Genomic DNA, 25456 nt, shown 5'->3' with positions numbered 1-25456 from the left:
TGTTTAGATTTAGCATATGTGTGAGATCATATAGTATTTGTCTTTCTGTTTGAATTATTTCCCTTAGCATAATGCCCTCAAGGTCCATCCATGGTGTTGGAAATGACAAAATTTCATATGTATATGCACACACACACATATGAGAAAATATATATGGGAAATATATATTATAGGAATCTATACTAATAAAAGGGTAATATGCTAATTAGACCGGGAGACCTTCTGGGAGACCTTCCGGACATCCTTCCGGACAAAGCCATGGTGGCGGGGCCAAGACAGAGGCAGTTAGGGGTGAGCAGGCTGGCGGGGGGGGGGGCAGTTTGGGGCGAGCAGGCCGGCAGGGGGGGCAGTTGTGAGCAATCAGGCTGGCAGGGGGGCAGTTGGTGGTGAGCAGGCCGGCAGGGGGGGTCATTTGGGGGTGAGCAGGTGCAAGCTGGGCTGAGGGACCCCCCTGAGTGCACACATTTTCATGCACCGGGCCTCTAGTTATAAATAATGCTGCAATGAACATGGAGGTGCATATATTTTTCAAGTTAGTGTTTTTCTTTCTTTTGTTTAAATACCCATAAGTGGATTGCTGGATCATGTGTTAGTTCTATTTTTCATTTTTTTTAGGAGCCTCCATACTGTTTTCTGTAGTGGCTGCACCAATTTACATTCTCACCAACAGTACATAAAAGTTTCCTTTTCTCTACATCCTAGCCAACTCTTGTTACCATGGATTTTATTCCCTTGCTTTTTAAAAATTATTTTTGAAAATTCACATGTACTTCTATAAACAATATGTTGGTTAATATTACCAACCTATTAGAAATCTATAAAAATGATGTTATACAGTATATAGTGCATTTTAAAAAATTCTATTTAGTTTCTAAGATTCATCCATGTTGTTGTTAGTTATAATTTATTCCTTTTTTTTCCTACTAATTACTATCCCATTATACAAAAGTGCCAGAGTTGATCTGTTCTCCAGCTGGGTTGTTTCTAGTTTTTGTGCTATTATTAAAAATGCTCTACGAACATTCTTGTTCACATCTCACTGTGCAAATGTGCAAGAATGTGGGGCTAGACCTAGGAGTGAAATTGCTGGCTTGTAGAGAGTGCACATGTTCAGCTTTACAAGGTCATGCCACATGGTTTTCCAAAGTGGCTGTAACAACCTACTCTTTCCACCAGTAGTGATTAAGAATTCCCTTTGATCCATATCTAGCTAATACTTGGCATTATCATATTTCTAAGTGTTTTACCAATCTAGTGGGTATAAAGTCCAGTGTGGTCTGAAATTGCATTTCCCCCATTACAACTGAGGTTGAACTTTTATAAAATAGGTTTTTGGGTTATTCACATTTCCTCTTCTGTGAAATGGCTGTTCAAAGCAGGTTAGGCTCCAATGGACTGCATCGTGTTGGCTAATGAAACTGGAAAACTAATCCTAGAAGAAATTTAAATTTAAGGAACCCTAGATGGGTAGCTACAGATCTGATAAGGACCTGGTCTTAGAGACAAGAGAAAATTTAATATCATCTGAATATATTTTAAGCTTTTCCTCTTTATGTATGCATATGATAAACCTGTATGAAACACAGGTGCAAATATAAGTATGACTACACCTGGAATTGACCCGTAGGAAAATAATAGCAGAAATAATTGTCCTAAGAAGATGATAGTGGAAATAATGCAAATCTAAAAATATAAGTGTAATTTATAAACCCCAAATGCCTCACTAAACTCTTTATAAAACAATTGTTTTATACAAGCATTAGGGAAAATGAATTATTAACTAGGTGTGAGGATACCTGTCCAGTCTGCCTTCGTTTTCTCCGAAATGCCCCTCCACTTCCCAGGAGAATGATCCCAGACTCATTCTTAGTGCTGAAGGACAGGTTGATTTCAGTTCCCACATTGATGTGCACAGGGGCCAGCTCCACAAAACCAGGCTTGGGGAAGCTAACCGTGTGAACATTCTGTGGGTGAAAGGAAAGAAAGTTTAAATTAATTTATCTGTTTCACGCACTCTCCTCAGTACATACAATGTTATGAAATACATGGTTGTTTTAGAAAGCATGAAGATCCATAGTCACATAGAGAGCTTAAGAGCAACTGAAGAAATCCCATATCGTGCTCTAACTTAAAATTTCTGAGCAGTTTGGGTTAAAATAAAAATTCTGGCCTGTTTTTATTCTAGAAATTTTGATATGAAATAGAAAAGATGATTATTATTATTAAATATGCTTTTATTGATTTCAGAGAGGAAGGGAGAGGGAGAGAGAGATAGAAACATCATTGATGAGAGACAATCATTGATCAGCTGCCTCCAGCACACCCCCCAACGGGGATCGAGCCTGTAACCCAGGCATGTGCCCTGACCGGGAGTCAAGCCAGCAACCACTTGGTGCATGGGACAACACCCAACCAATTGAGCCACACTGGCCAGGGCTAATCATCATTTTTAATGGCAGGAGGAATTCCCTTTATGAATATGTTAGGACTTACTTAAGCAAGCCCAGGTATTTGGGCATTTAGAGTGCTTAAAATGCTCATTTCGAAAGTCCTGTATTTTGCTGGAGTAAAAGCAAGGAATCCTTTAAGGCAGAGTATTTATCCCCACAGCATTTCAGTTCCAGTTAAGTGACACAGGTATTGTAAAATATATAATCTATTTTCTATTCCAATTTTCAAAACATAGAGTTTTGGATAGTTCAGCTGAAACTACTGTGCAGACTTTTCAATATTTATCTACATCCAATTTCTACCTCATATTTTAGTTGCAAAATAATTCCCGGTTACTGAAAAGTGCCTTTACAGAATCATCATTTCCACACATATAAGCCATTCATTTTCTTGACAGTTTTCCATCCTCCTGTATATATCTTCTGCATGTGAATGAGACTTAGGCTTTGGAAGATTAAAACTCTCAGAAAAACTTTAAGAGGCCAGTATGGATTCTTAGAAATTCAATCCTGTATGCATCTTTTTTTCCCTTATTCCCAAGCTTCTCAGGACGGATGTCGATGGCTAATTGCAAATTGGAGCCTATAGCTATGCACAATGAAGACCCTGAACATTCTGTTCCAGTCTTTAAACCTTATGGCTCTGTGATGCATTCATTTTTCTTTTCTTTTTCCCTGTTCTCTCTTCATTTCCCACCATAATGCTTTAAAATAACTTTAATTGGAGGAAGCAGCTTGAATGAATAATGTGTCATATCAGGGTAATTAAAAAATTATAAGAATGATACATTTAACTGTTTTGGCAAACAAGCTCATCACTTTTAGAATTCCCATAAAATTCATACTAATATTTGCTAATGACTGTTGGCCTCTTGCTTGTAGATATTTTAAGAGAGCTGAGCTGGGACCTGTGTTTCTCTCTCCTATGGGTTAGCACCTATTGAAAATCAGGGCAGAATGGTCAAGTGGAATCAAGGGGCTGCTGGTCTGCTTTGGCAACAAAGACAAGACACTGAAGGTGGCTGATAACAAAGGACTTTGCAGTCATGTCAAAGATAAAGACTTTGTAGGTGCTTCCCAGTCTGTGCCATTTTCAAAGAAAAGGAGGTTTGACTTCCAAGCTGCAGACAAGATGCTACGCACTAATGATGATGGCATAAATTATTACTAGCTTTTTGTGTAAGCTCCTAACACACTCCAGACAAGCTGTATTCAACACATAAACATAAAATAAATCTAAAATAGATGACAAAAATGAGAAAAAAGGGGAAAGTAGCATTGGAAATGAAGAAAGAACCAGAAAAGAGATTAATGCTAAAAGTACATTATCTGAAGTATAGGCATGTGGGAAATTGGCTCACAATTTAGGGACTGCATAATACTCCCCTAAACTCAGTTGATTACAGTTATTTATAGAAGTGCTTCAATCTTGCTTTATCATCTACACATAGACAAGACGAGGGTTAGTAGGAATTTAAAACATATTAACAAGGGATTGGTCCCTATAAAGAGCACCCAAACTAAGTAAGTGAAATCTGATATGAATGTACTTGGGAAGCCAATAAAAACAAACCAACCTCCAGCAAACATCCTTTGGTAACACCAACATAATCAGGGCTGCTGAGGATATTATATGGAGTTCTTGAAATCTCAATATCTTTGAGGCAGCCAGAGTATTTCTTCAAATTTACTTCTGGCCTGTTGAAAAGTTACATGGAAAACAAAGGCAGCATTATTAGGGTGAGGGCAGTGTAGCATCTGTGACTACAGGACACAAGCCAGTAGAGCAAACTGATGCACAGGCAGGCGCTTGTCTGTCAAACTGTGCACACACGCACACGTGTGCCCAGCAAACCACGCTTCCACCTCCTACTGGTTGGAGTAAGTGGATGTTAACGCCATCCTGAGAAGCAATCTTTATGTAATCAGTCTTCCTCTCCTTTTGAAAAATAATCTTACCCACGGCATTTAAATAGCACAAGGTACAGGAATGAACTGACTTCTTATGTTTTTCTTATGCATAATGAACTGTATTTCTTTCTTCACCAAAGAGCAGACAGTTGTGTAGGTGGCATAATCAAACCACATAACCAAAAAAAGCTAAATATAATATTGCTCAAAATTTAGGAAGAAAAATTTGGAAACATTTATTTCAAAAATAAAACATTTCTCTCATTGATACATTTTTTTTTTTTTTGGTGGTGGGGGTGTACCTAAAGAGTAAGAAGATATTATATTTGTCTTGAACGCTTTTTAGCTAAAAGCGTAAGAAACATTCTTTGGATCACATAGTCTTAAAGAAAGATACTTAAAAGTTGGATTTGCAGAATGACCCCAAAGTTCTATTCTATATTGAGGCAATTAACAAAATAAAGCAACCGAAGACACAAAGCCTTCTATAATTTTTTCCAATGAAGTTGGAAATGGATTCTATACCCAGATGACACCTGGATGTTTAACTTTAGCTTACTACTTTTTAAAAAAGGGACAAACATGCTAGCGCATAGTAAGTGCTCAATACAATTAGTAGTATGTCAAAAGCAATGAGACTTCTTGACTTAGCCTACAGCTGTGCTGGCCAGTAGGACTTCCTGCGATGCTGGAAGCGCTCTGTTCTGCATTGGTCAGTCCGTTACCAGCCACCTGTCGCTATCAGCACTTGAAATGTAGCTTATGTGAATGAGACACTGAATATCATTATTTAATTCTATTTAATTTACAGTTCAATAGCCACTGTGGTGAGTGGCCACCATATTGCATGGTGCAGGTCTATAGTAATAGAGAAAAAAAAAAGAACACTTTTTGTATCTGTAAAAGCATCCACTCAACACTAAAATATTATACTGATTAGGATAATAATGAATTTTCCACACAAGGTCCTATGATTCCCTTTTTTTTTTGGTCTTTATAAAAAACAAATGGGCATGAAGAAAAACAGGTGGAGAAGCAAATCAGACCCTGGCAGTGTAGATCAGGTGATATATGTCATGCCAGGTATTTGTTCTGGTTTCTCTCTCTCTCTCTCTCTCTCTCTCTCTCTCTCTCTCTCTCTGGTACTGCTTTATTTCTTTTAATCATTTCCCCTTGTTCTAAGGTTTTCCCCTCTGTTCAGTTAGTTGGTTATTATGTGGAACATGCCCAACCGGAGGGTGAGGACCTTGCTTATATTCTTACTGTATTAAGGGAGGAAATTGGTGAGTTTTGTTTGCAATGTTCATTTGTTTCCTTATTTCCCCTTTAGAGGGAGACTGATTATCACTGGTTTTCAGAGGTCTTATCAATAAAGAAAATCACTCCTACAAGGTATGGAGTTCATTGTTTCATGGAAATACAAAGAACCATTTCAAAATGCACTGATTTAGCAAGCTCAATATCATGAAAATCTCAGGGGATAAACCATCACATATGTTGATCAGACTTCTAATGGTAACCACAGGCCTCTGTTTCGTCTGTTTGCCTCAAAGGCAAAATTACAAAGCTACATGGTGTCATTCCGGAGTTTTATTAGCGTGCATTTCCACTGAACACCAGCCTTTGCGGGTTAGCCATCTCAGCAAACAGCTCCACTGGTCTCATTCCTGCATCTTCATAAAACAACTTGGATTGTTTATTTTTACACTTTCCTTTCTACATGTTTAGTTTTGGAATTAAAAGTCTAGTTTTTGCCTTAAACATTCCTTGGATCAGTTCAGCTTCATTATCTTTTCAGAAAGGCGGCACTGTTCGGCTCTGAAATGCCAAATTTTGAGTTCTAGCCAGCATGAGCCAGCCTTCCTCTCTCCGGGGTTTGACTGGCCACTGACAGGGGCCTGCTGCTAACAGCGTTCATGCTACCGCCTCTCTGCAAACAGGAATTAAAATGCTCCTGAGAAGCTAAGGGGACTGCTCACAAACTTCCTCACCATTAATGCTAACACTTGTAGTAAACACTATTTCCAGAGATTCCTTTTATCCGGCTCCAGAACTAATTCTAAGTAAACATGGCAATAAATAAGCAGCTTTGCCAAGAGGTGCAAGGGCCGTGTAAACGTTTGCATATTTTCAGGCTGGCAAAAAGCAACAAGGCAGTGCTAAGCATGTGGGAGCACGGGCTGATTGTCCAGCAGACAGCGTGGTACTGGAGAGAGTAGAGTCCGGGGTCAACCCAAGAGACTGCTTGGATCTCTTCCCCAGAACTAGATAGTACCCATAAACCTGACCAGCTAGCTGCCCTTCGCGCGTGTGCTGCTGACTGTGGGCACCAGGGGGCGCTGTGCGCCGGCGGTTGAACAAATAAGCAGAGCAAATCCCATCATCTTGGCTGGTGAAAACAAGTCCAGTTGTAGCTCAGTTGATGGTGGGTAAGCAGCAGCGTCTTTGTGAGCAAAGAGCAGCATGAGAACTATCTCAGAATGCACTACTTGCTCATGAAATATACCATGAATAAAGCTGCATTGCTGTTGCTCTACTTCGGCACTGCTGCTTTATCTAAGAAGCCACATTTACCCAACCCATGCACTTAAAGAAGTCATGCATAAATGTAAAGTTTACCTTGCTTTCATACTAGGTCAAAGGAAAGAGAAAAAAAAGAACACAATTTACTTATAATTACATTTTCATTTAGTAAAATAAACTTCAATCATAAATCTTTCTTAAAAGCATCTCACAGGGATCTTCAAAGGAAAGGAATTTAAAAACTATCAGAGCAGAAAACAGACTTATGCCCTTGACCAGAGTGTAATTAGAATCCAAAGATGACCATTTCCCATACTATTCTCTTAGAAAATTTATATTTTGAAATATGAATTTTTAAAGTACGCAATTTTATGAGTAGAAAAATGCACAAATGTTGCTATGCTATAGGGGATGCTTAACAAACAACTTGTTGAATGACTAATAACTATGACACTATTCAAATACATTTGCTCTGCAAGGATTTTTCTGACTAGACACAAAAACCTTGTAATGTAGATGTCTGAGGAACCAGTTTATTTGCACCACAAAGCTTATCAAGTTATACCGTTGAAAGACTGGTAATTACACAGTTGCCTGGTCTGTGCGTTTAGATACAGGGAAAAGCATAAGCCTTGGTCTGCATGCTAGCTATCATGAAATGAGACTGAAGTTCCATTGCCCATTTGTACTATATGTAAATAATTGACCACCATACATTTCAGTTATTCTTAGATCTTTCCAACTGTAACATGTCTTTGTAGAATAGTAAAACCTAAACAGGACTGTTTAACCATTAAAAATGAGCTAAACAAAGCAATACAACAATTAGAAACATGCTAGTCTGTATTGGTAGTGAACTCTTAATCTTTAACCAAACCAATTCATCCCATTTTCTTTCTTTTCTTTTTAAAAAATAAATAATTCTTTATTGTTGAAAGTATTACATATGTTCCCCTTTTCCCACATTGACCCCCTCCAGCCTGCCACCCCCCACCGCCTCAGGCCTTCAGCACCCTATTGTCTGTGTCCATGAGTTACACATATAAGGTCTTTTGTTGATTAATTCATCCCATTTTAATTGAATTCATTTAACATTTATTAAGCACCAATTACTCCATAATATTTATTTCTTATAAGATGTTTTTATAACAAGCAGGAAATTAAATACCACATGAAATATTTTCTAACTTTTTTAGTTACTTGTATTTATTTTTTGAACTTAATAAATTATGAGATCATTATATCTTCTCATCTTGCAATCTAAAAATCAGGTGAAATTAAAAAAAAAAGTTGGGCATGGGCATGAGAATAACTAATATGGCTTTAGCATTAGGCACATGGGAAAGCTCCCATACCCATTACCATGCTAATGCTTAGCAATAAGATAGGTGACACTCCCAGCATCCTGGAACAGAGTAATTTTCAGAACACTAAGCAATGTCAGTATGCCATTATCTCCAGGGAATGTGCAAGGAGAACAACAATCACAAGATCTACATTCAACTGTAATTTCCACCTTTAATTACTTCTATAATTCTTTTCAGAGGGAAACCGTGATTGCCATCCATCTCTTTAACTAAGATATCAAATTAATCGTTTGGTTTCTAAATCCTGGTGTTGTTCTAACATGCAACATGATTAGGCCTTTCTGCAGCTAAGCTTCTATGACATTCCTGTTGTAATTAAACTTCAGAACTTGAGTGAGCATGGTGGCTACTTAATTAAAACGTAATCCTTAGCTCTGAAGATACACTAAATTACCTCAAGTTTCTCAATGTTGGCAGACCACCAAAATAGATTTTGTCATCTGCTTTCAAATCAAGACCAAAGTTGTTTCCAGAAGATGAAGTGGCTATGTTCTCCTCCTGGTTAGTATCTATATCTATAATTGATATGTTGGCTGTAAAAGAGAGAAAAGTTTAACATTTTAGTTGAGCCTTACCAACCACATCTTTATATATCATCACTGTTACTTCAAGATAGATTTACTTTGATTCTCAGATTAACATTGACTTTCTCAAACATTTGTACTCTATACAACTATTGAATAATTGCAGAAACAAAAACATCAATAAAATACATTATTAAGCTATTCACAGAGTGTGAAAATGATATCCTGAGCACAAATGAAGGCAAACCAATCAATATAAAAGACAGAAGTTTAGATAAATGATCATCAAATAAACATCTGACATAGTTTTCTGTAATATAAATAGTAAGAAAATAAACTGAGATAATTAACTAATAATAGGTAAACATCTAATTAGGAGTTAGATAATTAATACACTGAATCTATGGCTCCTTCTGTATGTTTCAGTATCCACACAAGTCCCGGAGCTTCAGTTCATCCACAAAATCACGTGGATGGGATGGTTGTGTACGAAAGTAGAGAGATGGGAACATTGGTTTTTCAAGATGATGGGGTCCACATTCATTGCAAATTACATTTTAGATGAAGGATGCTGAGTGTTGTGAGAGGGGTACAGTCTTCAGGCCTTATTGCTTTTCTCTCAGGCCTTAAAAGTATTTTGAATATGATGAGCATAAGAATTCAGAAAGGAAAAAAGAGAGGCTCTTTGTTCAGCAAGTGGATGGGAACTTGTTCTCTCTTTGATTTTCTCCCTTTAGTCTGAAGAGTCAAGCAAGGCTCTTTCTGGATGATGTGGTTTCTCACAATAATATTTGCTCAGGCCCAGGCTTTGCTTCACATTCTGTATGTTGGCTCCTCGATGCATACTGACACATTATTAGTTCACTAACATGACAAGGTTTGGCCTCCAAGTTTTTGCTGGATATACGATCTGAATTAGCAAAGGTCTGAAAATGGCTATTTGAACAAAATCGATTATAAAGACATTTCTAAACATTTGTTCTTTGGAAAGCTAGTTTCTTGAATGTCCCTGGTTCAAATAAATGTGATAAACACTGGATTAGGAAAAATTAAACATATATCTTGGTTTTATGTCTGCCCAGTTCTTTCAACATGCTGATAAGCAAGGTAATGCTCCAACAGGGACACAGAGCCAGAAGTATTTTCTACATTTATTTGACCAGGGAACATTATTATTTTCCCTCAACCACTCATCTTATAGAATAGTGTTCTTTGGGAAACAAAATATCAACCTCCAAATTCCATTGTAATCTGTTGTTCTTCCATTCCAAACAGAAATATCTTCAATAAAACCAAACATAATTGCCTTTCAAAATGGCCAAAATAAAATACCCAAACCTAGTAAGAACTCAAATTCTCAAAGCAGAGTTTTGTAAAAACATACAAACAACAACAACAAACCCTAAAAAATAACTGTCTTGTTAAAAATCTTTAGCAAATTAAGATTTTAAAATTTAACTATTTTTATACACGTATTCATTTCATACGCACATCTATTTTTGACCTGATTGGTGGCTAAAATAATAAATAAATAAATAAATAAATAAATAAATAAATGTTTTCAAGACTTTTCCTTACATATTCCTTTTTATTCAGCTCTGCAAAGATGTTTTTCTATGAGGCTGTTGACTGGAACATAAAAATAGCCTCTTTCTACAGACCTGGCACATATTCTAATAGTGTCTGTGAAAATGAGATTCTGCCTCTATCTCAGGCAAGCAAGTGACTGGAGGTAGTTTTCCTCCTTATCCCTGAGTGAATATATACATTTTTAGAAGACATTCTAAGAAAAACTGATTAAGGAGCAGAAATACAATTGAATTGAAACTCACTGGCCCAAGCGTTAACTCCAGTGGAGAGACATAGGACGGCATATTTTTACTGATTTAAAGGCAGGGCTTTCCTCTATCCTCCATGAGTGATAGCAATGAAATGGTTACTGCAACGAAATGCTGCCCTATTTCTTTCCCGTACAGGATAGCTATTAACATATAATTTCAGTGTTGATGAATTCAGACATCATTTATGGGTAAGCGGGGAAATCAGGGTTTTATTAACTACTAGACACAGAGTAAAGGCTTAACCAGCATTTTACAGTCAATGCTGAGTTGTTATAAACGAGTTGTTTTTACTTTGGTGACTTTTTTCTCCTCTCTCTGAGTCCAGTGGAAATTTAAATGATCTTTCTCAACCTTGTATGCACTCAATGCACTTGGGGGATCTGGCAAACTTCCATTGGTAGTAGACCGTGGTTCTACTAACTGTCTCTCAGAGAAGGTGGGGAATGCCTACTGAAGGAAGCATTTGAATTTTAAGGGATAGTACTTTTACCAACTAGTTGAGAGTAATTTATGTAAAATAACTAATCTGGTTACTGAACAGGAGCAATGACCCACACATCTGGAGCCTTATTTGAGTTCCTATCTCTACCCTATTCGTGGGATGTGATCTTGCCAAATTCCAAGTGACCTCCCTACATCCAAACCCAATGGGGTCCTTTTGTCTTTATCTTGGTCCACATCTACACAGTATTTGATATTGTTAACATCTCCTTCCTCCTGGAAAGTTTCCTCTTTTGGCTTCCACTATGCCAAACTCTCCTGCTTCTCTACCATTTCCAACTTCATTCTCAGTCTCCATCCTGGACCTATTTTTTGAACACTTCTGAAATGTTCATGTTTCCTAATGTGCCTTCATTTGGCCACTTCTTAGGTGTTACTATCAGGGGAACCTCAAATTTTATCTGCTTACTATATGATGACAACTCAAATATATACCCAAACTTAATTTTTGCCTAAAAATCCATATTCAACAGGTGAGGCACCATCATCTATATACCTTCTCAGTACTTCAAACAAAACATATTCAAAATCAAAATGATGATCTTTTTACTCCCAAATCTGAATGATTTATTTTATTTGGTGACCCTATAATCCCCATTCAATCTTCTAAATTATACTCATCCTGACTTTCTCCTCATGAATCAAAAACAGTCCTACTAGTTTCCTCAAAAAACTAAAAATGGAACTCCCATTTGACCCAGTGATCCCACTTCTAGAAATATATCCCAAGAAACTAGAAACACCAATCAGACAGGATATATGCACCCTCATGTTCATTGCAGCACAATTTACCATTGCTAAGATTTGGAAATCAGCAGATGAGTGGATTAAAAAACTGTGGTACATCTACACAATGGAATACTACACTGCTGTAAAAAAGAAGGAATTCTTACCATTTGCAACAGCATGGATGGAACTGGAGAGCATGTTAAGCGAAATAAGCCAGTCAGAGAAAGATAAATATCACATGATCTCACTCATTGATGGAATATAATGAACAACATAAACTGATGAACAAAAACAGATTCAGAGACAGAGAAACATCGATCAGACCATCAAACCTCAGAGGGAAGGTAGCGGAGGGTGGGGGTAAGGGGGAGAGATCAACCAAAGGACTTGTATGCATGCATATAAGCCTAACCAATGGACACAGACACCACAGGGGTGAGGGCATGAGTGGGGGAGTGGGGGGGGGGGTAATGGGGTGATAAGGACACATATGTAATACCTTAATCAATAAAGAGAAACAAAAAAATAGTCCTATTAATTTCAGCTCTTAAGTAACTCTAATATCTGTCCTATTTTAAAAACAGTTTTACCAAAGTATAATTGATATAGTATAATTTGCCTATGTTTAAAGTGTAAAAATTTTTGAGATATGCATATATATATATATATATATATATATATATATATATATATATATCCATGAAACCATCACCACAATCAGGAGAATGAACGTATCCATCACCCCAAATGATTCTTTATGCCTCTTTGCCATCCTTCCTTCCTGTTTCTGCCTACATAACCCCACCCACAAGTAGCCTCTATCTGATTTCTGGAACTACAGGTTAGTTTTGCATTTTCTATATAATTTTATATTAATGCACTCTTATTTGTCTGCTTTCTTTCAGCCAGATTATTTTGATATTCATCTATGTTATGTGCATATTAAAGTTTTATCATTTTATTGCTAAATATTATTCCATTGTGTGGGCATGCAACAATTAGTATATCCATTCACCTGTTGATGGATGTTTGAGTTGTTTTCTGATTTTTTGAGCATCACAAATACAAGTGCTATGAACATTCTGGTACAAGTCTTTATGTGACAATATGCTTTCATATGTCTTGGGAAATATTTAGGAGTGGAATGCCTGGTTCATATGGTAGGTGTATATTTAGCCTTTTAAGAAATTGCCAACCTGTTTTCTAATGTGGCTGCACCATTTTACATCCCAGCAGTGTGTAAGAGTTCCTGCTGCTCCACATCCTTGACAGCCCTGGGTATGTCAGTCTTTTTCATTTTAGGCATTTTAATAACTGTACAGTGCTATCACATTGGGGATTTATTTTGCATTTCCCTGGTGTCATATCACACTGCAACTCTTATTTGAAGCCATCATTCATCTCCGGCCTGCACTATTATTGGACCTAATTGGTCACTCTGTCTCCAGTTTGATCTACTGAAAATTCCTTTTTTCTCCTTTCTCTGTTTATTTTGTTCCAGCCCCCTTTCTGGGGTCTTCCATTACTCTATCGCTTCAATATTGCTGTTTGCTCCAGGGTTTTGGATTATCTTATTCTATATATGACTGCTGGTTTTTCCCTATTCAGCTACAACTATTTCAAACATGATGATGGTTCCTAGTGATTCATCTCTCTCCTAGAGCTCAGCTGATCCTCAGATACACACAACCAATTGCCTGCCATTAAACAGCTTCCCTAGACTGCTTAAGATTGTAAGAGTACCTTTAACACAAAATGTCCAACAGAGAACTCAGCATCTCTTCTAGAAAACCTGTTCTTTTTCCTGTAACCAATAACTTGGTAAATGGTATGGACATATTCTTGTTACTTAAACAAAACAAAACAAACAAAAATGGAATCACTCTTGATATTCTTTTTATTTTTTTAACTTAGCCTTCACATTGAGTATATCACACAGCTCCTCAATTTTAAAATGCTTAGTATCTTTCAACTCCATTCTTCCCTCTCCATTCTCATGGTTTTATTCTCTTCATTCTTCACCCATTTGACTGCAGCAGCAGGTGAACTTGTCATAAATCTACCTGTTGAGTTGCCACAGATCTGATGGTGTGATGGTATGAATACCCTTGATTAAAACAGTAGTTCCCGGTAGCTTTTAGGATAAACTTGAAACTCATTAGCTTATTTCATAAGGCCCTTAATGAACCAGCTGTGTATCTCTCTTGCCCCATCTGATAATTTTATGTCCACATCCATCTTGCTAGCCTGTGAATTTACTTATATTTACTAAAGCATTTCCCAAACTGTGCTCAGTAGGCTAGTAGTGTAGGAATGGAAGGATTTTGGTGATCAAAGAAGTTTGGAAATTTTTGGGCCAGAGTTAAATATTCTTAACTACTGTGCAGAGCCTCTAACATGCGACCTGCTATGTCTCTCTTACATGAAGCAATGTATTCAGCAGTATTCCAATTTATTTGGTGCACCAACCAGTTTTTATCCAAACTGGGGAGTTCCTCTAGGGCTTCACATTTCAAAGAAAAGCAGTTGGAAAATGATGTATCATGTATTATGCTCTGTGAGACACTCCCTACTTTTACTTCTCTGAAATGTCAAAGGTGCTTTTTATCTAGCAAACTCCTCAATTCAGGGAGCTGACCTCTCTGTTGGACTTAACTGTCTCTCTCTTCTGAGATTCCTCACCTGCCTATCTCTACACAGCTATTAGCTTTCTGTCCTCTAACCCAGTGGTCAGCAAACTCATTAGTCAACAGAGCCAAATATCAACAGTACAATGATTGAAATTCCTTTTGAGAGCTGAAAACCAACTTCTGCGCATGGGCCACGAAGTTTCAATCGCACTGTACGTGCGCGCCCGCACGTGGTATTTTGTGGAAGAGCCACACTCAAGGGGCCAAAGAGCCGCATGTGGCTCATGAGCTGCAGTTTGCTGACCACTGCTCTAACCATTGATCTGCTTGTCTATCACCCCATTAGACTACAAGCTCTCTGAAGTTAAGAACCTGTCATAGACTTCATTTAGTTCCTGCATAGTACTTAGGAGATAGATGCTTGGCAGGTATTTGTTAAATGCAGGAATGAAGGACGATGCAATGTTAAACCTAAATTTCCATGAAATGTCACATTAGCATGGTCAAAATTAATTAGGGCTAATTATATAAACAGAAGTATCACAGTTTCATTTGCAGATATTGGTCATGCTATAGTACACAGAATTGGGGAAATTATACTTAAGTAACAATAGCACCACACTAAGACCTAATAGACTTGGATTTCTATCTTGGTTGTGAGATCATATATATACATACTAGAGGCCTGGTGTATGAAATTCATGCATGGGGGTCCCCTCAGTCCAGCCTGCACCCTCTCCAATCCAGAACCCCTTGGGGGATGTCCAGCAGTCCAACATCCCTCTCACAATCCTGGACCGCTGGCTCCTAATCGTTCACCTGCCTGCCTGCCTAGTTGCCTCTAACTGCCGCTCCCCTCCCCCCCGCCAGCCTGATTGCCCTTCACTGCCTCTGTGTGCCGGCCTGATTGCCCCCAACTGCTCCCTCCCTGCCAGCCTGGTTGCTCCTAACTGCTCCCCTTGTCGGCCTAGTCACCCCTTACTGCGCCCCCCACCAGCCTGGTCGCCCTCAACTTCCCCCCTCTGATGGCCTGATCGCCCCTAACTGCCCCCCCTGCTGGCCTGGTTGCCCCCAACTGCCCCCCCCACCAGCCTAGTTGCCCCTCACTGCCCCCCCCCCCGCCAGACTAACCGCCCCCAACTTCCCCCCCTGCTGGCCTGGTCGTCCCCAACTGCACCCTCTGCTGCCTGGTCACCCTCAACTGCCCCCCCCTGCTGGCCTGGTCACCCCTCATAGCCCCCCCACCGGCCTGGTAACCCCATGCAGCCTGCTGTTCAGTTGTTTGGTCATCCCTCACTAACCCCCCCTCCCCCCCACTGGCCTGCTTGCCCCACGCAGCCTGCTGTTCAATCGTTTGGTTGCCCCTCCACTAACCCCCCTGCTGGCCTGCTTGCCCCATGCAGCCTGCTGTTCAATCGTTTGGTCGCCCCTCACTAACTCCCCTGCCAACCTGGTCGCCCCACACAGCCTACTTGTTCAGTCATTTGCTTGTCCCTCACTAACTCCCCTGCCAACCTGGTCGCCCCCACAGCCTACTTGTTCAGTCATTTGCTTGTCCCTCACTAACTCCCCTGCCAACCTGGTCGCCACACACAGCCTACTTGTTCAGTTGTTTGGTCGTCTCTCACTAACCCCCTGCTGGCCTGCTTTCCCCATGCAGCCTGCTGTTCAATCGTTTGGTCATCCCTCACTAACCCCCCTGCTGGGCTGGTTGGCCCACACAGCCTGCTTGTGAGGGTGTGATGATCAATTTGCATATTACCTCTTTATTATATAGGATTTGTGATGTTTGAATCTGTTTCCTTTTCTGTAACACCAGAAAAAAAAAAAAAAACACCTGCTGATATGAACAAATTAAATAAACTTTGTGAATGTCTTGGAACCACAAAAATATTACATCATTCTTAATCATTTATTTTCACACACAAATTGTTGGCATTTTTAAAAAGCAAAGAACCAGTAGCTGTGCTCTAACAACCCCTAGAAATTCTACCTGTGGGCCATTCTAAAGCAAAATCTTGGCAAAATAGGAAGAAAAGAAAATCACACAACCTTTTAAAACCTACTGCAGGATATAATTTTACAATCGTAAGACAGCTTTATTCTTTCAAATTAAGCTCTCAGTTTCAAAAGAAAATGACAGAGAACCATTTAGTTCTTCAATCAGTCCTGTCTAACCTAAACCACAATAATATAAGCCAAAGAAATGACTGTATCAATTTTTCACAGAATTGGTGAGTACCTAAAATTACAGACAGGGTCTTCCTCATGATTAGGCCCACGAGAGCTTTGGAGAACATGATTAAGGCTCACAGTGCACTATTACTATAGAAACTCACCTTGTTTTTGGATTCTTGAGAGGGTGAATGATTTCCATTTCCCATCATTATGGTTTTGATTGCTGACAACGGAAGCCATTCCTGAACCCAGATCGTAGCTGACTTTTATGTGCCCGTCAGTAAGTTCTACACTCATGAAATCTTTCTATTAATAGAGTGAAAACATGACAGTGATTAGATACACAGAGAAATATGTGGTAGTTACTTTCTTTGTGGGGTTGATAATAGGGTCTTATGGCTAAATTACTGAAGGTATTGGTCTATAATTGAACTCCATTTTGAAAATAGAATTGATGTTACCATTTTGCGAATATTTGTGGCTGTGATGTTATGGTGCAAATGGTCACAATCAAATTATTGGGATATGTCCTTTTATGACAGGAGTATAAAGTAGGTTCCTTTAAAAACACATTAAGCAAACTAAAAGGTATGCATGTTCTCTGAAAGAATTTACTAAGAAATATTGACCTGGAAAAAATACAACTTAGGGCTCTAGAAGACTAAGGAAGAAGTTTTTCTGATTCATAATTCCATACTGGGTAATATTTACTGGGTGCTTCTCTTAAAGGATTATATGGGGAGTTATATTAAAAATAAATAATAATTAAATTATACATATAATTAAAGTTATCAATAAAAATAAATAAGCATACCACTCACTCTTGGCTATCACACAGCCACTACAGACTCCTTTGAACAATAATTGATAATTTAACAATAATTAATGATTGTATTGGAATACTACGGAAAAGAAACAAGACATTTTCAGTCATGGAAGATGAGCTGTGTATAGCTTTACCAGGTCTTTTGTGGCAAGGTACATCAGGAGAGAACTTGAAGAAAATGTCCTGAACTTGAACATGACCGTGGAGATGTTGGGGTACCAGCGAATGGGTCGGCTGACCATTGCATAGCCTTCTCCGTCAAACTGAATAGTCCCCTCACTATCTTCTACCTGAGGACTAAAGAAAGAGAGTTCACATGAATCAGAAACTGTCTACTTGGTTCATCAGTGTTCAATTTGTCAAACTGTCTTCTGAGACTCAATTTTAACCTGTCAAAGGCAGGAACCATATCAAATATACGGTTATCTCCTATACTTCCATATCTCTCTGTCTCCATCTCCTCTGCCATCATCTTAGACCAAGTAGCCACCATCACTTACCTGGACTGTATTAAGTATTTAGTAACTAGGCCACTGATGTTTTAAATGCTTTACGTTTTGTTAAAGTACTTAGTGGATGATTATATTGGTATTTAAGTGTGTCAGTGGTGTGAACTAGTGGTGTTTTTGGATGGGCTAAGAATGTATTATTCTATTTCTAATATATATAACATAACAAGAAGGGGGTTGGATGAAATGGGTGAAGGTGGTCAAACAGTACGAACTTAGAGTTGTAAGAAAAAAAACAGTAACAGAATGGAATATAGGTCCCTGCTTTCTGCATAGGGTTTTCTGGGACAGATCACATGTAGGCTGTGTTGTGGGCCCACTACTCCTGAACTTGGTGTCCTCAGCTGTGTAAGTATACTTTGCATTCAGTTGCCTTTACTTGGTGGTGCAGACATTAATATACTTGGAAGAACTGTGTATGAGCCTATGTGACTTCTACCCCTTTACGAAATCATTTTTCCATTTGCCAATCCTGTATGGGTGAATTCACATTTATGAAGCAAGTGATATAGTAGAACAGATTTTACTCTTTTCTACAAACACATTGTATTTCCAGCCTTCCCACTTTGCTCTCACTCATCCCTGGGACTAAAATGCTCTTCACAGTCTATCTGCCATCTCTTCTCTTGGACTCTTATTCTACAGTAAGGCTCATGTCAAATGTCACCTCCTCCATGAAACATATCTTGGTGCTCTTATTACTACAATTATTAATATCATGTGAATAACTGTAGTATACTCAGAGTACACTCTTTAAAAGGAATATTTATTATGTTTCATATTTTGACTATTTTAGCATTTCTCTTTTCCTTTCTTCTTGGCTATAAGTTTCTTGATGGCTAGAACTGGACTGTATCCATCTTACTATCAGGAGGTTGTAAGCGTAAATCTCTGTAACCTGAAAAAACCCCCTGATCATTTATGTAGAAGCACTATTATATTTGTATTAATTCACCTAATACTTTATATACTGAAGGCAAGGAAATCTTTGCAGAATTGATAATTAATGATGTTATTTTGATACATGATATGCACTGCTGAATAGACATTTGAATGCTTTGGATGTTTTGTTGATAAATAGGCTTTTGAAAATCCTACTGATAAATTTACCAAATAAATGTTTAGAGAATCTTGGTGTTGATTCGTGAGTAGCAGAATATTAACATGGACTTCATTGTCTTTGTTGTATTGAAAGGAATTTATAGGCAACATTCCACATTAGATTTTATTGAAGGTTATTGACCAAACCACTTTAACTATAAATAGGTTAGGCTTTCAAACTGTCCTCAATGCCACGTTGACAATTCTTTAACGACAAGAATACATGGGACATTGTAAGTTAAAACCTTTAGAGAGAGAATTTTGTGGGGGATTACTTTTTTTCTCTGAAACTCCAGAGATGCTGAGAAAAATATGTGAAGTGCACCTTGCCACATTAATGGGGGATTTGGGTCCTGGCACGTACCTCTTAAATTGAAAATAAAAAAATGCAACTCCTTAGCATCTATTGATTTTAGAGTTGCTGTGTGTATATATTAAGCTTCCATGTATTTAATTTGATATAATTAAAACTGTTATAGGCTCAGTTGATTAGTGGGCTCTAAGTTATTTATGCTGAGAAATCCTCCACTGCTAGCTAATTATTGTATATCCTCAATTCAGATTTATCTAAGAATATTTATTCTGTATATATGCTTTGTTTGCTTAAGTATTTTAAAATGCCTACATCCTAATCTCTCCCTTATAATTGATGATGTGTTTTGTGGCACTTTCTCCTGGATTATCTTGGCCCTTTTTTCTCCTTTCCACTTAAGCAGAATCTTTAAGGCCCCTGGGTTTCCACTTGAAATACTTACAAAACCTCACATGTTATTTGATAAATCCTGCAGGAGCTAAAACTTGCACTAGGATTCTATATTTTGGTAGAAACATAAGTGGCGTGAATCCAGGCTTTGTGAGGCCCGAAGCTTAATTAGTTTGAGGAAAAGCTCTCTTTAAGAAAAAAGAATTTAGGAGTATAAGATGGCTACAGAGTAGGTGGAAACGACATTCCCCTCCTCCCAGTGCCAAACTGATTTACAGCTAAATTATAGAGCAATCAACCTGAATAACCAACGGAAGGACAGCTGAACATGAATATTATAACTAACGTTTTACAGGAGAAGCCACCCAGAGGCTGGTAAGAAGGACGGAGAAGCGGAGAGGGGTCCCCAGCACCTACGTGTGGCGGCTGAGAAGCCAAGGGATAAGTCCCTGCTGCAAAAGCCCCTCCTGAGGAGTGTGGGGTCTCAACCCTATGTCAAGTCCCTAACACAGAGCCCCAGAGCCAGGAAAAGGATCCTGCATAGCATCTGGCATTTGGAAATCGGGGGGACACTGTCTACCTGGAAGAGGGTGGTGGGGGGGGGGGGTGCTGCTAAAAACCAGGTATTCTCTTAAAGGGCCAATACACAGGCTCTTGCTCTCAGACGCTCACCCAGGGCTCCAGTAGAGGGAAGTTGACTCAGGGCATGTGGGAGTCATAAAGAGAAGATCTGGGTGGTGTGGCCCCAAGGAGAGATCTGGAGGGTCAGACACTGAGGTCGCTGTGCTGAGTCCCTATCCCACACCACCCTCAGTTGCAGTTGCCATCTTCCTAGGGCCGAGCACGCCTATTCTTCCGGCACCAGCCTGGGGAGTGCACTAACCCAGACCTCCAGCTACTGGTGACACTACCCTGCCAAGCTCAAGTCCTGCAGAAAGGTCTGCTGGCTGCACCCAACAGGGACCTTTGTGTGTTGCTTTTCTGGCGAAGCTCTTGGCGGGCACTCTGGACAATCTGGATGACGCGGAATAGAACAGAAAGCCCAGGAATAAACCCATGCCTTTAGGCCAATTAATATTTGACAAAGGGAGCAATACCATCTAGTGGGGTAAACAGTCTATTCGATAAATGGTGTTGAGAAAATTGGGCCAATACAAGCCAAATAATGAAACTAGACCACTGTCTTACACCATACACAAGAATAAGCGCAAAATGGATTAAAGACCTAAATATAGGCCATGAAACCAAAAAAAAAAATCCTAGAAGAAACATGGGCAATAAAATCTCAGGTATTTCTCATAGCAATCTTTTTTTGGATATATCTCCTTGGGAAAGGGAAACAAAAGAAAATTAAGCTATTTCAAGTTAAAAAGCTTTTGCACAGCAAAGGAAACCATCAACAAAATGAAAAGACAACCCACTGAATAGGAGAACATACTTACCAATAATACATCTAATAAGGGGTTAAAAGACTTTAACACCAAAAAAAACAAACAACCCAATTAAAAATTGGACAAAGGTCCTGAATAGACACTTCTCCAAAATGGACATATAGATGGCCAAGAGACATATGAAAAGATTCCTAATCATCAGACAGTGTTTGTGAGGCTGTGGTAGGAATGCAGATTGGTATAGTCATTATGGGGAGCAGTATGTAGTAACCTCAAAAAATTAAAAAAGGCACTGCTTTATGACCCAGCGATTCCATTTCTTCAAATATATCAGAAGAAACATGAATCACTAATTTGAAAGACGATACGCACCCCTATGTTCATTGCAGTGTTATTTACAATAGCCAAGATTTGGAAGCAGCCCAAGTGTCCATCAGTGGGTAAGTGGATAAAAACGCTGTATAAATGGGATACATTTATACAATGGAATAATACTTGGCTGTAAAAATGAAGAAAATCTTACCTTTTTTTTGATAGTATGGATGGACCTGGAGAGCATTATGCTAAGTGAAATAAGCCAGTCAGAGAAAGACAAGTACCATATGACTCCACTCATATGTGGAATCTAATGAACAAAATGTATTAACAAAAAAAACAGAAACAGATTCAGGGATACAGAGGACAGACTGACAGCTGTCAGAGGGGAGGAGGGTTTGGGAGCTGGGTAAAAAGGGTGAAGGGATTAAGCAAAGGAAAAAAAAGAGACACAGACAACAGTTTGATGTTTGCCAGGGGGAAAGGGAGTGGGGGTGAGAGATGTAGAAAAAGGCATAGAGGGATAAATGGTGGCAGAAAGAGACTTGACTTTGGGTGGTGAGTGCACGATGCAGTATGCAGATGATGTGTTATAGAGTTGTACACTGGAAACCTATGTGGTTTTATTAACCAATGCCACCCCAATAAATTCAATAAAAAATAAAATAAAGAAAAAGAAAAAAAAACATTATAACTACACGATAGCCACAGAAATGAAAAAGCTCCTGACATGAAGGGAGGTTGGAGTAGAAAGAGATAATTGTCTTAATTGATTGAGGTTAAAATATGTGATTTTTAAAATTTTACACAAACATATGACCATGTCAAAGTACTGCTAGAACACCTCCCTGGGCCTTGCAAAGTGCCCGCACAAATTGGGGAAGGTTCTTGAACTTTCATTAGCATCACAGTAAGTCCACTTCTGCACAGAATCACTTTGAGCCTGATCCATCTCATCCACATGAGAACAGAATCGTGCACAATACAACGGAAGCTTCGGTGACCCTCAGGCCAGACCATCACCACTAACCTGACAGTACACCCTTTGCAGTCACCTTCTATTTCTCGGAAATTCCACAACCCTATAGGTTTGCCATCAAAGTATGTTTCTCCCATACAGCCAGTGAATGTAATCACGCGTACGGCATCAGCCTTCTGCAGAGAGAAATATAATGTTAGTTAGAATTTCTAATTTTACTAAAAATCCTAGAGTAACTGTAAGATTTATTAGCAGCAGAACATGGAATAGTTATTATCCATTCTTTTTGATACTCTTAGTTATGCACATATTCATCTTTTAATCACATTAGATTTCTGGTTACTTTGTGCTTTATCATTTTAACACCATTGGTAAATAAACACTTCCTGGCTTCTGACCTGAGGTGAGCCTCTTATCTTTGCGATTCTATTGTTGTGTCTCTAACATGGGATTACTAGGGGAATTAAATTAAATAATTTACTATGGTACCACATACAGTGACTGACACAGAGAAGGTATTTCATGAATGTTAGTGCTCTCACACCACTAAGAAGATTTCTTCTAGAGATCATGAGAAGGGGCATATATATATATTTTTAATTATTTTTTAAAATATATTTTATTGATTTTTTACAGAGAGGAAGAGAGAGGGATAGAGAGTTAGAAACATCGATGAGAGAGAAACATCGATCAGCTGCCTCTTGCACACCCCCTACTGGGGATGTGCCCGCAACCAAGGTACATGCCCTTGACCAGAATCGAACCTGGGACCCTTGAGTCCTCAGGCCGACGCTCTATCCACTGAGCCAAACCAGTTTCGGCGAGAAGGGGTATATATTGACTACATATGAATCACCCTATGATAGTGCTGTCCCCAATTTTTCATTTCCTGTTACATCCAAGCAGGTTCCCAGGGCAGGGGAATGAAGGAAAGGGTAAATTTGTAAGAGAAGGGAATGTGTTGGCGCTGTTTGCTGGTGTACAGAGCACTGGGCCTGGCATCTAGTAGGGGCTCAATAAATATTTGTGGAATGACAACCCTGGGTCCTTCTCACATGGGAAGGTCATACACGTGGAACATAACACAGTCACACAGAAGGGGTATGACAGGGTCCATGCTAGAGAACCTTGTTGTAATCGAAACACTTGTTTGTTTTGACAGTGACATATTACACAGAAATACTATATTCTGGTGCCTCTAACTTTAGAAACTCTTTGTCCCAACAAATCCACATTTATTTAAATAATCTGGGGCTGTGGGGAAGGGGAGTGAATTGACATGTTTGGGTTTTAGAACAAATGTAGGAAGATTGTCACTGAGTAGTTAAAATTTGTAGTGACAATTTTAGGTTAAACTCATGAACATACACATCTTCCTATTGCTATGAAGAAGGTGCACTGACAGGTAGAAAGAATGCTCATCAGAGCTGATGGCATTTGTGGGTCAGACAGTCCTTGGGATTCTACGCCATCAGTCAGAGCCTCTCTTAATTTTCCAGAGGTTGATTATTCTACTTGTGGATGCTACTTGCTTTTTGCGTTGCCTTCTTGCATCCTAAAAAGAACCTATATTTTCCTGCCACTGTGAGTTTTCATCAGCATGTTGATTTAGCTACTTGTTTTCAGCTTTCAGTTCATATTCTGGTGTGGCAGTTTCCTAGAGACTCTTGGCCAAAATCATTAAGATTTTCTATAGGTTTTATTTGCCTGTTTTGTCCCCTGAGATTGTTCTAAGAAAGTTGCTTTGTTCCAGTGACCTCAGATAATCATAAAAATTATTTAAGGTGTGATTTAAGGTGAGACCATCATGCCTCAGGCATCCTATATAATAAAGAAGTAATATGCTAATCGACCATCACACGCTCACAAAGATGGTGATGCCCACAGCCAATAAGGAGGGAATATGCTAATTGACTGTCATGCCCTCAAAGATGGCGGCTCCCACAGCCACAAGATGGTGGCGCTCAGTCCCCTCAGCCCCGCTGGGCCGGCAGGTGCACAGCATGGCTGGGCCAGCCCCCAGGTGGGTCTGGCCACTCTGCACGCCTGCCTCCGGAGTCCCCCAGTCCCCTCAGCCCCCCAGCTGCCCAGGGCCCGCTTGAGGGACGACCAAACGACTGAGCAGCAGGCTGCATGGGGCGACCATGTTGGCAGGTGGGTTAGTGAGGGACAACCAAATGACTGAACAAGCAGACTGTGTGGGGTGACCAGGTTGGCAGGGGGGTTAGTGTGGGATGACTAAACAACTTAACAAGCAGGCTGAGTGGGGCGACCAGGCCGGTGGGGGGGGGGCAGTTGGGGGCGACTTGGCTGGCAGCGGGGGGCAATTAGGGGTGACCAGGCCAGCAGGGGGGGCAGTTAGAGGCGACCAGGCAGGCAGGCAGGTGAGTGATTAGGAGCCAGCGGTACAGGATTATGAGAGGGATGTCCGACTGCCAGTCTAGACTGGCCGGCAATCGGACATCCCCCGAGGGGTCCTGGATTGGAGAGGGTGCAGGCTGGGCTGAGGGGACCCCCCTCCTTCTGTGCACGAATTTCATGCACTGGGCCTCTAGTTTGTCATAAATGGTATGCACGTAATCTCACTACTCACTGTGGCCATGAAACACGGTGATTAAGAGTGGAGACACTTATAAACCTGTGTTTAACTGCAGCTCTGCCACTAACTGATGTGTAACCCTTGTCATGTCCTTGAACTTCTCTCTTACTTAGATTCATTCCTTAACTCTGAGAAGGATATTACTTACCTTTTGAGGTTGTTGTGAAAAATAAGTTAATGCATATAAATGACTTAGAATATTACTGAGCACATAGTAAGGACTATATAAATGTTATAAAATTTACTAGAGGCCCAATGCATGAAATTCATGCAAGGGGCTCGGCCCTGGCAGCCCTGGCCTCATCCTGAAGGTCTTCTGGAAGGATGTTTGGAAGGTCATTTGGCTTGTCTGATCTAATTAGCATATTACACTTTTATT

The 25456-nt window shown here is 39.5% G+C and overlaps 1 protein-coding gene across 1 annotated transcript in view; it reads right to left on the bottom strand.

Moving 5' to 3' along the window:
* Positions 1–25456, bottom strand: part of LAMA2 (laminin subunit alpha 2) — a 485095-nt gene that overhangs the window by 29570 nt on the left and 430069 nt on the right. Inside the window, exons 48-53 of the mRNA XM_079780407.1 lie at positions 22530–22654; positions 17615–17777; positions 16816–16960; positions 8646–8784; positions 4028–4148; positions 1797–1964 (exon numbers count right to left, since the gene is read on the bottom strand). Coding sequence (XP_079636533.1) covers positions 1797–1964; positions 4028–4148; positions 8646–8784; positions 16816–16960; positions 17615–17777; positions 22530–22654 — 861 coding nt within the window. The remainder of the gene's footprint in view (positions 1–1796; positions 1965–4027; positions 4149–8645; positions 8785–16815; positions 16961–17614; positions 17778–22529; positions 22655–25456) is intronic.

This window comes from Cnephaeus nilssonii, assembly GCF_951640355.1.
Source record: "Cnephaeus nilssonii genome assembly, chromosome: 9".
NCBI classification, from domain to species: Eukaryota; Metazoa; Chordata; class Mammalia; order Chiroptera; family Vespertilionidae; genus Cnephaeus; species Cnephaeus nilssonii.
Note: the sequence above shows the minus strand (reverse complement) of the source record. Positions and strands in the feature narration are given on the sequence as shown.